The sequence below is a fragment of the Schistosoma mansoni genome, chromosome 2 (genome assembly GCF_000237925.1).
Source record: "Schistosoma mansoni strain Puerto Rico chromosome 2, complete genome".
Lineage (NCBI taxonomy): Eukaryota > Metazoa > Platyhelminthes > Trematoda > Strigeidida > Schistosomatidae > Schistosoma > Schistosoma mansoni.
This window is the reverse complement of record NC_031496.1, coordinates 25726095-25742193: the sequence shown is the minus strand read 5'-3', so window position 1 is coordinate 25742193 and position 16099 is coordinate 25726095. Positions and strand designations below refer to the sequence as shown.

The 16099-nt window shown below is 32.0% G+C and overlaps 1 protein-coding gene and 1 non-coding gene across 2 annotated transcripts; both read left to right on the top strand.

Annotated features, from left to right (window-relative positions):
- The first annotated feature begins 305 nt into the window (after positions 1–305).
- Smp_004690 (hypothetical protein) lies at positions 306–11904 on the top strand. Its single transcript, XM_018796210.1, has 2 exons — positions 306–573; positions 11109–11904. The coding sequence occupies exons 1-2, from the start codon at positions 405–407 to the stop codon at positions 11774–11776; spliced, it is 837 nt and encodes a 278-aa protein (XP_018650445.1). The 5' UTR covers positions 306–404; the 3' UTR covers positions 11777–11904.
- A 3373-nt stretch (positions 11905–15277) lies between these two features.
- Positions 15278–15343, top strand: Smp_tRNA_00859_Gln_TTG.1.1. The gene has a single exon. It is a non-coding gene (tRNA).
- The last annotated feature ends 756 nt before the right edge of the window (positions 15344–16099 follow it).

The window sequence follows — 16099 nt, the reverse complement described above, 5'->3', positions numbered from 1 at the left end:
TTAAATAGATCTCATACTTATCAGACTTGTCAAAAGAGATCATCAATGTGTTTTTTTTTGTTTTTACTAATATTCTATAATTAGATTACATTCATATTGTAAATAAATAAACCAATGAATGAGTGAATCAAATTAAACCAGTCAATGAATGGATACTTTAATATCATAATTCATTCATGATTGGATTGTTTATATACCTAGAAACAAAAAAAAAACAAAAAAAAAGTGGTAATGATGATGTACCTACATCTTAACAAATACATATTAAAAATAAATACAATCTTTAATATTATAAATGATTAAAAGGGTTACTCTTTTTATAATACACTACTACTACTACTACTACTACCACTACCACTACCACTACTACTACTAATAATAATAATAATAATAATCATTGAATTATGCTTATAGTACATGTTGCATTACCTACATTTATTTGTGTAGAACAATTTATTATAACTAAATTATATTTTAAAAGATCTATTCATACTATTACATATGATAATCTTATTACAAAATTATGTGAATATACTAAAACAAAAAAAGGAAAATTTTATATATCATGGCATGGTAAGTATATTTTAGATGTATATTGATCGCTTTAAATGAACAAAAGGGGTTTTTTGTGAAAATTTTTAGTAAGTTAATAGTTGATTTCATGAGTTAATGAAAGTTAGACCACTATGGAAAACCTGGAAGCACTGGATGGTCGTTTCATCCTATTGTGGGACTCCTCAGCAATGCGCGTCCATGAGATTCGAACCCAGGACCTATCAGTCTCGCGTGCTGATGAGTCTCACAATAGGACCAAACGGTCGTCCAGTGCTTCCAGGTTTTTCATGGTGGTCTAGCTTCAATTGATACATGAATTCAACTATAAAATTTATTTAAGTCATTATAATAGAGTATATTATGTTGTTTGAATTGTTTCATAATGATTTGTAAAATAATGTTTAAGCATATATGGGTTGTAAGTAGGTACTATTTAGGATTAGACAAATATAATTTTAGTTATTACCCAATGATTTATCAATTATGATTACCTCAGTTCTTTTAATAAGTCAATTACAACACAAAGAGATCAATTGTAACGTGTCAGATAATGAAGCTGAGTGATTTGCATTCTGATCTTACAGGAAGTATTGTTTCTTTAAAAATTTCAGTCATGCATTTCTGAGGAGTGTCAAATGTCATAAAACCTAGATGGAACAAAGTTTTTTACCGACCACTTCAAATCACCTTCTACAGATTTCATTGAATTTAGATTGGCTTCATAAAATAACCTGAAAAGATTGAAAAAGATACAAACGAGTAAATACTGGATAAAATATTGGTAAGAGCATCAGATGATAAATGAACTGATTGTAGTTTTGCGATAGCAACAAGAACATTCACTCTAGAAATATAAATATAAAATAGAAGGAATAATGTTACAGTTGCTGATAACAAAATCTAAGAAAAAGGAATTATGTAACGATAATAGAAGTAACAAATGATTGCGTGATTACTAAATATAAACTAGATTAAAGATTGAAATAATATATGAAGATCAATAAGATAAAATGAGTTAAAAGTGAAAACATTTAAAAATGGGTAATTTGATTACAATCATGGTTACCATTACAGAGAAAGAGTTGCCACGTTTTCCTTCTGCCCACAAAGGTGAGGATGGAAGCACTTTTTTAGTTGTTACCTCTACAAAACGATGTAAAAGATATGTTGGTAGTTTGTTAACTACTTTGAATGTATGATTGATATTCAATTTATGTTCGCTAACCGTCAGGTGTCCAACGACTGGATTTGTTAAGGCTTTACTGCCTTTCAGACATAGGCTCTTAGAAACATGTTAAGAAAGCCTAGTGGCAACCCTACTCTTCATTTTCTCTATACACTTGCTACACATAAACTCATAGACGCCATTGTAGGTGACATCGTAAGGCTATTGATCTACCTTTGAATGATTTAGCAAATGTATGATATTCTGTATTAAAATCATTAGAGCTTCAGAAAAGTAACAAACAACCTACATCAGTGTTACTCCATTTTGCACAGTCAATTACTATAAGGCACTTCTGACAAGTTAAACCTTTGTTTATGATTACATTACTCATAATTTTAGCCTGTTTGCAGCTGGTAAAAAGCTATGAAATAAAATAAATCCATTTTATTATATATGCCTTGTTATTCTTGCTCTATTGAATCTTATCAAGGAATTTGGTTGTATGAGACTTTCAAATACATTTCGAAATAAAATTTACTCTTGTCTGGGTAGATGCTCCCAGCTGGTAGAGGCCCTCTTTCAAACTAAATTAGTTTAAATATGTTGCCCTAAATTTATGTTATATTGATTACTAGGTGTTAATCAGTTTAATGTTCATCGATGTTCATTATCAAAGTAATCCTATTTATTACAATATCCCAATTAACTTACTAAACCAAACTTACATAAAAGCACTGGTTATTAGTTATCGTGATGATATGACATTATAAGCGCAGCATAGGAAAGAAACACATTCTACAAATTCCCAAGACCTTTTTATATCATTTCTCTTTCTTAAAAGAGGAAACTAGTAACCTTCCTGCATATTGTTGACCTCTGAGAGCAACATATAAATCAATTTATTAAGTAGACAGTTTGATATTGGCCAAGATAATGGACAGATTATTTTACTTAACTATTTAGTCAGTGTAGATGAAAACCAAGATGGAGGTGGTTGGTATAATAAACCAGAATTCTACCGAACATGCTCTTTGAGGTCGCCTCTATTGTGGGTAGCAGAATATTTCACTAACCATATCAGAATTAATCAAACACTAAATAATTGCTTAGTAAATTGTTGTACAACATTCGTTTATAGTATTAGTTCACTGAAGCTTAATTAACTACTTCCTAGATAGAGTCTCAAAGACTATCCAAATTAGTGTCTTGAAGTATTATCATTATAATTTAAAATAAGAGCTAATGTTGATCCTTCTGTAATGTTTATTACATTCCTCATAAACAGTAAGATGCCTGTTTTAGTCAATAATAAAATCAATCTTCAGTTTACTCATATTCATACCTTGTTGTTTAATGCATGCTATCATGATTTTCATTGACTGATTGTAGGATGAAGTATTTCTTATTATTCTATTAAATCAAGCCTTATCTGGTTATCATCACTATCTTTTATGACTTTAAAAAGAAGTTAAAAAAGACCATAATGTAAATAGAACCTAAGATAATAATAATACTGTTAGAATAATTTCGGAATAATGGAAACACTTAATCCTGCTAAAAGATTCATTAATATAATTTGAAAACGTTTATTCAATAGATCCTGGTACAGTGATTTGGCAGTAAGTGTACTCGTCATAACACATTAGGCTGTTGAAGTTGGGTCCAAGTAATATAACTTCAACAGAGTTTAGGTATTCTACGTTTTAATTGAGATTATGAACCGATTATTGTTAGACCAGCATTGAAAACCTAGAAGCACTGGACGGTCGTTACCCACCGAAGACAATGATAGATGGTGGTGAAATATCTTTGATTGAAGTTAGATATTAATACAGTTGGATACCGACTCAGTGATCTAGAGGTAAGGCGTTCGCGCGAAACCAAAGGTCTCGGGTTCGAGGCCATTGTCTGGGATGGTGGATGTACGTTGCTGAGGGGTCCTAAACTAGGAAGAAACGGTCACTCAGTGCTCCCAGGTTTTCCATAGCGGTTTAACATTGATAGGTTCATAAGCTCAACTATAATTCAACAATCTCCACAACCATACATTGATATTTTATATTTGTTCAAGAAGCAGTAATTCAATATTCATTTGGTCCATGAAAATTTAAGAATATCCTGACAAAAGTTCGGTTATTCTTTTTTAATCTCTGACTACTAAGCACTGTTCTTAATTGACGACGACAAATAATGTATAGAGTTGCTCCAACAGAGATGTTAAACACTGATCATCCGATAAATCATTTTTTTGTGGATCACTACTGTCTGAGGTTTTCAATTGAATATTATTATACTGAATGATATCCAGTTAAACTTTTGCTCAGTCTGATTTATAAGCAAATCTAAACATAAAGACCACTGAACTTTGATGAAATTGTATAGAATATATGTTACAATATCCAAAGGAATAACTATCGGTCATTAAATGAACATCAAACCTGCCTTCATGAATTCCACTATATAAGATTTAATAGACATGACGTTTTAAAACAATGAGAAGCAATGACTGATTTCACTTGGTTGTATCTATCGAAAAAATAGACTAAACATACTTCGTCCTGTTCAGAATTCATCAGCTAGTTGAACCTTAACACGAGGATTAATACTTTTACAGAAACTTTAATCGAGCTCAGTAAACTTTAAATCTGAAAGTTATTGATTGCTAGGCTACAGATGTAATGCGAAATCTTTTAATCAATCAAGTTGTCAAACAAATAGAAATCAAAAAACTACTCTTCTAGAGCACGTACTGCATGAAATTTAATTTAGATAGGTTATTGTTTAGTCTATCAATGATGTTTACATACAAATCAAAATTTACAGTAGTAACAGAAGTTGAGAACCGGTAAATCAGAACTCATAACTTAAGTATATTAACCAATTATTAACATTAATTTGAGATAATTATTGCATATTTCATGAACACCTTTCGCTTATCAAAACGATTTTAGGTTAGACATTAACACCGTTGGATGCCTGTCGGCTCAGTGGTCTAGTGGTTAAGCGCTCGCGCACGAGACTGATAGGTCCTGGGTTCCAATCTCGCGATGCGGAATCGTGGATGCGCACTGCTGAGGAGTCCCACAATAGGACGAAACGGCCGTCTAGTGCTTCCAGATTTTCCATAGTGGTCTAGCTTCAATCGACTCATGATTTCAACTACATGATTTAATGTTTATTAAAAGTAAGAATGTACCTTTCCACCAAAGTAACTTTTCACATATGGGCAGTAAAATTTATCAAAACAGAACATAATATTTAAAGACAAAACAATTCACCACTACCAATCAATAACATCTGTCATTCCATTTCATAATTAACCTGGCCAACACTAGAATCAACTACTACATCACTATTACTCAACAATTCCTAATATAAACAAAGCAAGAATATCGACATTTGTAGAATATGATGAATTCATTGTATTTCATTGGTTTCAATAGTATATCACTAATTAGATATGAAGTATATTGTGAATTTTATGGATTCGTCTAAAGTTATCAATAGACAGCCTAATTGCATGCTATTTAAAATTATCAGAAGTTATGGCAATTAAAAGACTCATTCAGAATATTTGTATTCAAAAAAGAGTCAGTAGTTAACTTTCATCTGGTTAGGTAAAATTTCGACCGCTTTTTTTCAATCCAATGTAATCATAGTTCAGTGAGTTTATTTCACATCTCCACTTTCCTTTCTTAAACTTTCAAAGAAACCCTTTTTCTTCAATTAACAAATACAAATTGTCTTGACATTCTAGAACTTATTACTTTAAGCCATTATCAATAGACCCTATTTTCAAACTTTAATTCATGAGTTCTGTCATACCATACACAAACCTTTAATGATTGATTGATGTTTCAATTTTAACAATATATCATTGAAATAGAAACAGTTAGCTTGGTTGTAGCTAACGAGGAAGCAACAAAATACAATGAATTCGTCGTATTCTACAAATAATAATAATAATACTTTCATCGTTGAAAGCGTGGGACAATTGAAGCTAGACCACCAAGGAAAACCTGGGAGCACTAGACAGCCGTTTCGTCCCATTGTGGGACTCTTCGGCAGTGCGCACCCACGACCTTGCCTCGCGAGACTCGAACCCAGGACCTACCAGTCTCGCGCCAGAGCACTTAACTGATAGACCACTGAGTCGGCATCCAACGGTGTTTTATGTCTAACTCCAACCAACCCACTTAAAATTATGAAAGAAACCAATTGAATGAAACACCAAACATCACATACATATACACACTCTTTTTCGATTAGCCAGTATTATATAAGATTGGAAATTGTCACCAATAAAGCATTATATTTTCATGTAGATATCACAGAACAATAGGCAGCAAAAGGAGAACACACAATACGATTACTGACGAATGCTGATGAGTGCAGGTTGTGAAACATTCTACATGCAATATTCCTCTTATCTCTTCATCATCAATGTTCATATTGTGTTTATGTTTTGTTTAATTCCATTTATTTGTTTTGAGAAATGGAAGTATGGTTTACTCACTTGTTTGCTATTTTCTATTCACATGATTGTTATGACTAGCACCCATTCTTTATTTAAGTATTGTATACTACAATTTGCATGAATGATACTATCAAATGATATCAATAGAAATCACTTGTCTAAGTATACAACCAACATGAATAAAATAAATGAATTAATGAAATGTGAATGAATCTTTGGAAGTAAAATTATTCGAGTCTACGTTTTTGATCAATAAATTTATGAAAATGTGTCAAGTGATTTGGTGAATGATTACAGTGTAATGTTATTGGTTTAAAGTATGCTAGGATATAATTGGATGGAACCTTCAATGTGTGCCTAGGTGTTATTTTTGATGTCACTTAATGGATAAGTAAGACGGACACACTACAACAGTATTCATATTTGGAGTCCTTCATCCCTAAGTGAATAACTGGAATTGATCAGTTTACTCTCTTATTTATGTTAATAAGCTAATTAATCGTCGTGTGGGATTTGACTATAATGGATATTTCTTCTAGTTAATTTCTCAATCAGTTGACATGTTTCTTTGTCATTCTAAACTTGTTTCCTGTTTAACTGTTTATGGAATATTTATGGGTATCACATTCAAGTTTATTTCAAAAGAACACATTTGTAGTCTCAGTTATGTTGACACACTGATTAGAAACTGAATTCTCGAGCAATCGGTTTAATATAAGTGGGGAATCCTCCATTTAGTTAAATTCTTACAAAGTTTTCGTAACAAACAGTAAAACTATTGGACAGCTTTCTATTAGGTTCAATAGTAAATCTATTTTCAAGCATTAAGTTTTATTGTCATCATTCATTTCAACTGAAATGTAGTCGGGGCCTGAGCATATAGTTGCTCATAACACTGAAGTGTAAAAACAGCTCTCAAGCAATTATTTATTCATTTTTACATATAAAAATACTGAATTACTAGCTATTTTTTTGTTTTCCGATACTCAGTTCACTGATGAACATTATTGAGAAGTTGTTAATCTTTCATTTCACATTCTTTACATTCGATAGACAATGAGATCCTGATTTACATCAACACACTTATTTGTTCGGTAGTAGCAATAAGAGTTAAAATAAAAAGTAATTGTGCTTATTTGAAATTACAAAACACATGTAGAATACTGTTATTTTAATGTTTATAGATAGATCTATTCCATTAGATACAAACTACTTACTCAGTCTGCTTTTATATTTCATACTTTCATAATTTGTATTTACACTCTTTAGCTGTCATTTTGTATCCAGGGTTCTCATAATATTATCTGAAAGTAAATAGTAATGTATTCAATGACCTTGAAACCGATATCATATGCCAGATTGACTGACTCTTATAGCATAGGTTTGTAGTGCATATCTTTTGAATCGCTACACTCCATACATTGATTTTCCATTTCCAACAATTTCTAAGTAAATGAACAGGTTACGCTGACTTAGATCAGTCATGACTTCTTTGGTAGTTATCTTTTCGGAAACCACTATCATCGTTTAATGAGTTTCAGTCTATGAGTTAATTAAAAGATTATATTGGAGAGATTACAAAGGGAATTCATAGCACTGAATATTCTATTAGGGTCCTCCAAATTTTACTAACAATAACCTAATTAAAATGGGTTATACTGACCATTCATCGTGAATAATTTTTAAGAATTTAAGTGAGAGAGGAAAGTATACTACTTGTTATAAAAATTAACAATTAAATATATATTGTTTTATCAGGTTACAAAGAATTACATTAAAATGATTTCTTTACATTTAACAATAATTGATGAATTTTTAATATGGAGTGGTGGAGATTGTTGAATTTCATTTAAGTCATGAACTGATCAATGTTGGACAACTATTGAAGACCTGGAAGCACTAAACAGTCGTTTTATCATACTATATGACGCCTTAGAAATGGGGATCCGCGATTCCATATGTTAGACTTAAACCCACTACCAGTCCTAAGAATCATTAAGAAGGTTCAAATAACTAATGGAAATGAATTAAATATATCTATTGATGTTGCAACAGGAAATCGGTTTTTAATACCGTCCATCTAATTGTGAATGTAAGAATGTATTAATCGTGTACTGTCTAGGATATGGTATGAAGTTCGACTTGTTGAAGTTGACATGCAATACAACGACACTGTGTGGAAAGTAATTTCCAAGACTAGATGTGAAATGAGTGATAATAATAATAATGGCTGAAAGTAAAAATTCAACTTTATGTTTATAATTTAAACGGTTTGACTAGGAATAAAGAATGTGAGGGAGTATGTTGTACAAACAATCTCATGAATTTCAGATTATCTTAGATTTCGTTTCGCAGCCATTAAATACATCCATATATGTCGTTACAACTGACTTTTTTCATGTGTTATTATTCTTGTCATTAGCCTTATTCAATATTATAATTTTGGTACGATATAAAACTCTCAGCACAAAATCTTTCAACAAGTTTCCGTTTCTTACTTCTTGATCGATCCTGACGATAAACATTGAGTGATCTCCAGTTAGAATTTAGCAGTCCAGTCGATTGACATCTAAATAATGTTCATTCTTTTCAATACATATTGCTAGCAACCACAATATCTCTGATTAGGCCTTTTGCAACCTTTACAGCGAAAAGTTGTACACTTTTCAGAAACGCACCTGAATAGGCTGTGCTATTAATAGCCATAATGATATATTAAAACAAACAAAATAAGATAATTTGTTGAAAAATCTAGATATCAAGAACAGGTAGCCCAGATGTTCAAGCAGGCCGCCTCCATATGTATATATATTAACCATAGATAACAATTATTCAGTGAATGAGAAACAATTCACTTAACATTGTTAACCAATTAGTCCCTATTGAATTTAGAAATCGTCATGACTTTATACTAATAATCAATGAATCAGTACATTTGAGTCAAGATATTTGGTTTGATTTTGTTTATTTTTAACTTCTGTCACTCAATGAATTTATTTTATAAGTCAATATCATTGATAGACCGAATAACTAATGCACCAAATGAACTGGCTTTCATATTTAAAAAAAAGTAGCTGTCTAGAATTCTCTTTATTTCACACGTGATTGATTGAGTTTTTGAAAAACTTTAATTGAGATCATGAACCCATCAATGTTAGACCACAATTGAAAACCTGGGAGCTCTTGACGGCTGTCTCATTCTAGAATGGGACTCCTCAGTTGTGCGCACCCACGGTTCCGGACGCTGAACTCGGACCCGGGACCTCCAGTTTCACACGAAGGTCTAACATTTAGATCACTGAGCTGGTATCCAACTGCATTGATATCTAACTTCAATCAATCAACAATACTGCGAGACAATCTTGTTTGTTTTTAAATGAATATATAACTAGATGCATTTAATACAAACGAATCCATTCATGTAAACAATGAACTCTTCCAAAGATATAAATGACGAAATCAGAAGTGAATAGGCAGATAAAAACCGATATAATCTATCATAAACCACGTGTAACATCTGAAAGAATATTCAGTGGAATTGAAATCTTTGTTTTCGCTGACTCCAGTTTGATTGAATCGTCGTTATTGTAGAAGAAATATAGATCTTACGTCGTTTATATTCTATTGACAAGTCCTGTCAATAACAAAGCAGTAATGAAATATCGAATACTAGTGTTCCTTATGTTTACATTCCATACATTCAGTTCGGTTGATAGACGAAGAGTTATAAAGCGAAGAAGTTGAACGTTCCTACTCGCAATGTTACTGACTGCAAGAGTTTATATAACTCAAAATAGATAATACGTTATGTAACAAGAAGATAGGCACTGGATAAAATAATAAGTGTACAAACAAGCATACAATCACTCATGAGATGCATAAGTATGGAATTACAAGAACATAAATATAAGAGATATATTTACTGAAAGTCGCATTTTCCTACGGAGTGAGTAGAGTTATTAGGTTGGTAAAAATAACTGAATAGTCATATGCTACTTGAATTATTAGCCTGTCCGAAATTTAGGATCAATCAAGTGGATGCATAATAACATAGAATGACTTTGAAAATGCTTTTCATCACGAATTGACCTCAACTAGTGAACTATTAGAACCCACTGAGAACAGAACAGCTATTTCATTCTAGTTTGTAGAGTTGTTTTCAAAGGGTTTACCTATAACTCAACCAGGAGTAGAACTTAAAATCCTAAGGTTTTGAGGTGAATGAGTTACTTGCAAATCGTATAGGTCAAATTTCTAACTGCAGTCAATTTACAATGTGACGTAACAGTCATCGGATATCATCCATAAGGAAAAACTATCAATACACCCTCAAAGTTAAAAATAAACTGATTTCGAAAATTGAGAACAACATTAAAATAACATTATTAGAACGACGGTTTGTGGAAATTACAGTGATTTTAATAGTTTAATTCATGAGTCGATGTAAGCTTGATCACCATGGAAAATTTGGAAGCACTGGACGAGATCGTGGATGCGCACTGTTAAGGAGTCCCATACTAGGACGAAACGGTCATCCGGTGCTTCCAAGTCTTCAATGGTGGTCTAGTTTACATCGACTAATGAATTCAACTATCAAAAGAACAATTGATGCATCTTAAAAATACAAAGTTTTTGAAGCTTATTATAAAAAATGTGCTTTAACAAATATGTTCTAATAAGAGAGCACAAGTATGATTCAATACGTTAACTAAACTACCATCCTTGATCAATAAACATTTTTGTATCCATGATTATATATATAGTAATTAGATAGTATATAACTAATACAGAATCGTTTGGTATGTATATCAGTGTATTCATTTCTAAAAAACAATTACCAGTCGAAAATCCCTCTCTTCATTATTCTTATGTGATTATATTTTTTTTAAAAACATTTTACTTCCACAGATGGAACTGAATATTGTACAGTGTCGAATTCATCTAATCTGAGAGAAGCAATTGTACGAATGATATATGATCGTGAAGATAATACACCTTTATTATTTGCTGCCCCAGTACTTCACTTAAATGAAACGAAATTACCTTCATTCTATGGTGGATGTAGACCAGAGAATTTACCAAGTGATTTTCGTGAACGTGCATCAAGAGCTGTATTTAATAAAGAAATCGATTACAAAGAACCTGAATTACCTGTTATCATTGAATTAATATGTAACATATGTAATAAAAACAATTGGTGTGGTGATCGATTCACATGTGTTATATGTCCTAGAGTTGTATTATGCCCTGATTGTTTTAAAAAAAACCATCACTCAGAACATCCAATGTTGATTACTAGAGATAATGCAGAATTTCCATGTCCAGTATTACAAGCAGTTAAAATTGTCGCTTCAGATGTTATTGTAGAAGATTCTACTGATGAAGAAGATGAACAATCAGATTTATCTGATCCTAGAACATCATCATCTACCACTACAAATGATTCTGATGATATTCACAAAACAATTGATGCACTTCGTGAAATGGGTTTTAAACAGAAAACTAGTGAATTAGTTGAATTAGTCATAAAAGAACGTGGTAATTTACAGACAATTGTTGAAAAGTTAGCTAATTAAAAATGAGTGTTCTCAATGTTTTCCAGAGTCACCAATCATCAATTCCCGTTTCGGTAGATATCATTGATTATTATGGTTCTACCAAAATTGGTCTATATAATAACAAATTAAATGATGTTCTTGTTTTTATTCTTCTTTTATATGCTTATTTCAAACTTGCCATATTTTGAGCATTTCACTTTTTACTACTTATTAGTAAGCTAGAATGGTTCTCAAAAATGTTAGGTTGCATGTGCCTTCTATGCTTCAACTGTCAGTAGATTGTGACTCACTAAATTACTAGATAGGAATTTTGTATTCATAGACTCCTAACAGTACGATCGTTCCCAAAGAGAAGAGTTATGTCCCGAGAATAATAGATCGGACAAGTCGGAATTTTTTACAAAATCAAAATTCTTTTTGAACACTTCACATGAAAAATTGTAATAAAAAATAGGTTTTTTAACAGTGAGTAAAATAAAACACCAGGTTTAACCATCAAAGACTGGTAAAACTAGAAAAATAACAAAAGTGGACTATAATTACGACGATATTGTCCAGAAAATCAGTAGTTAACAGAAAGTGAATCAACCTAATTAGAATAAGTCTTTAAATTAGGTTCAAGGGTAGCTGAAACTCTTTAGCTAGGTGTTTCTTCTTACCTAAAATAACTAATATCCCCCAAAGGATCCAAAACCATCACCACTCGGTGCTATAGTCCAAGATATAGCTATTTGAGAATATCACACCGATTTATGTCCTGCAGTATTGAGATGTTCGTATTATCTAATCTCATGTTTATATAGTTATTTCAATTTAGCAAATACTATCAATTTTTGACAGATCTAATCGGGGAGCTAAATATTGTCTGAATAGGTATTACATAGAGAAAACGTGGCATGTAATATTTTTGTTTAAGTAGGCTGGAAGGTCCAATAAGTTAGTTAACCTTATGACAACATGGAAAATCAACCTATTCTTCTGAGAATATACAACTATCTCTTTAAATAACAAAAATATCCTATTGAAGATTTCAACAAATTGACAAAACAAGATGTTATAGGTCATTATATATGAAAATTATACTCGGAATAATCTCGACGATTGAAAAGAGTTTTATTCATTTAAATAAATTGAATTAGCTTTCGTAAACGAATGGTGTCATAAAAACATTCAACCAACAAATGATTAACACTAATTCTTCACATGTTCAAAAGTACAGATTGATCTGTGACATTCTAACACTTCTTTATGATTAATTTTGTGTCACATGGTTGAGATCAACTGTCAAAGCGCTCTAGACGTTCGTTTGTCCTAGTTAATTAACGCTAGAAATCAATGATTGCAATCTCTATAGGGTCCTTACTCTTCCTGATAACAACCAGAACCAAAGTCAGAGACATTTTTACTTACCTAATCAATATTTAACTGACCTCCTGAAAGTTTGAGATGTCTATACACGGACTGATCATTTACAGTATCTCGATGTCCAGTTGATTAAACTATTGATTTTATTGTAAATCCAACGACAAAATCTGATCATAACAGAGGACTACAAAACATGACATTGGTTACTGTGACGTAATAAATTAGTCAGTCAGTCAGATAAACTAGATTTTTTTTATCCGATAGGTTACTATTTACTTTTAAGTGGTATACCATAAAATGTAATTTTTCTCGACAAATTAAGTTAGGCAACGAGAATTTTTTCGCAGTTGTAATTAAATCAAAAATTTCTAATACAAAGTGTTTGTCGATTATTAGAATTCTGTTTGGAAACCCAAAATGACCTTAGAAATACAACACCATCCTTAAAGATCAAATGCTTCTCTCAATGGAATGAGAAAATGTTAAGTGAATAACTCGATTAACGGAGTAAGATCTTTAACCATGATTATAGAAAGCAAAATGTGTTCTCAATGCCCTTCCATAATTAGTACTACTCCAGAGTGTGCTCCATCATATAAGATTATTTTAAGGTGATCTGACAACATTTGGCGATGATGACACCAAACTCTTTTTAACTTCCTACTCGAATGACGTGAGTTAACCCGATAGATAAATAAAAAATGACATAATAGTGGCAACAAATAACATAATTTATATTTTGCGGAGGTAGACGATTATGCAACTCCCAAACCAGCTATGGAACAGACAAGAGAGATGTCTGACGTAAGCTGTACGAAAAAATAGCATTAATCTCTGCTTACAACAAAAGATTTCAACATCAGAATAACTTGTAGTAAGGGTCTATTCACCGATACATCATTGATCATTTCACTGAGTAGGGTCTCTTCAGATCTCTGACTGGCTTCAAAACTTAGATTCCAATTCAACTTCTCATTATTCTATGTACCAGAAATCTAGCTCACTAAGGACACTTACTCAAATAATTTACCTAAACATTAAATCTACTGGAATTAAAACAGATGATACACACCATTCAGGGTGGACACAAATCGAATAAAGTAAAACGAAATCAATAAGCTTTACAAAAAGTAATTATTGATTAATATTACTGCATCATTTGTGTAATAACTAGATATAACACCATTTTTATAGATGCATACAAAGTGATATTGTATTGACCTGAAATGATCACATATAACAACGTAAATTCTGTTATAAAAACATAATTAACAGCTTTAGGGAATCACAAGGATCAATAATGGTTCACAAGATAATCACACATTTATTTCTCAAATCATTCACTCACTTATCGATTTACTATAACTTATTGTATATTATATTAATGCAATTTGGATGAAAATGATCAGGTCATTCTACTAACGGTGTCCTGATAAAATGTTATTAATGTTCTAAAAATATGATTACATATGAAATATTGTAGTCTACCTATTGGATTGTGCTGTGAGTCGAGTCTAATACTGACATATATGCTTTCAATATACGTGCCCAATTTGCTATTTGAACAAACAAACCAAGAGTAAATAGGAAGGTTTTCTTGACTAACCCGAATCGAAATACATCAATAAATTAGTTCATCAATGTATGTCCTCAGAAAGTTAGACCGGATTTTCAACCATTACCATATGTTTGTCTTCTTTAGATAATCAAGCGAAATCTTGACCACTTTAGTCGAATTATCAGTATCACTCACTTATCACTTGGCTTTGGGAAGATATATCAGATAAACTTAACCTTTTTCAGTCCAGCTACAGAAATTAAGGTGGAGCTAGATCACTGCACCACGTATTGTCTATCTCTCAACTATAAAACAAATCATTACTATGTTTAATAGAAACTTTCAGCGAAAATCACAATGTACTAATCTATCGGGTTAAAAGTGCAAGATTTTAAGATTCAGAAAAGACTAAGTCTTTAAATTCAGTAAACAGTTTACAAGATCAATGCTATATCGAGACAATACGCACAGTATGCACATATGCCAATTAGAGACTGACCAGTTGCAGTCCTAACACATCGATGGGAAGATTCAAACAAACAATACTAAGTGAATTTAAACGTCATCCCATCGCACAAGCAAGTGGCTATCAGGACTCAGTGGCCGAGTGGATAATGCGATGGCGTTTGAAGCGAGGGTACTGGGTTCGAGTCCCAGAGTGAACATCAACAAATCTGAGATGCAGGTACATCCAGCTGGTGAGTCCCAAATAGGACGAAACGCGCGTCCTAGATTCCACTGCTAGCCACTATCCATCTTTGCTTACTATCTCACTTCATAGTTTATAACATTGTATTAAAACTTTGTGATATTTAGATAATGCAATGAGAAGACAAAGAATTATGTGATATATTTGCGCAATACATTTCGAACAATCTGATCACACATAGTATACTTGTTAAGACATTTTTATATGAAAATTAAAAGGTCAACTAGACAATTTAAAGGTAAACCGTAACAAAGAAAGAAAATAAATAAAGTACACAAAAACAATGTGATGACTACTCTGGATAATAAATCAGCATTACCAGGGTAGATTGAGGGTAAGAACAAATTGTTTTTGAACACATAAAGGGAGTTTCAATTTCCGTATAGCCAAGGCTTCAATAAACCTTAGTATACGTCCTTGAAGGCTTTTGTACAACACTACAAACGCTGACTTAATGTCAACCTTATAACCAATTTTAACCAAATGTTTTGCAATGGAGGAAGATGTCTGTCTATCCTGTGATCTTATTTGACTATTGGAATTCATTTGTTTCTGCAGCCATTTAGGTATGTGTTCTGCCACCCTTAATTGCAGATCACGATTGCTCCTCCATATGTACGTGTTTCCGCATATACATGTAAATTGATAGACACAATGAGATGTGACGCAATCGCTTATGTGCTGTTTGGGTTTTTGGCGAAACATAGAC

Bases quoted from the DNA above. Each gene is read 5' to 3' on its own strand.
- Smp_004690 (XM_018796210.1), top strand. From the start codon at position 405: ATGCTTATAGTACATGTTGCATTACCTACATTTATTTGTGTAGAACAA. The intron at 574-11,108 runs GTAAGTATATTT...TTACTTCCACAG, and splicing joins ATTTTATATATCATGGCATG to ATGGAACTGAATATTGTACA.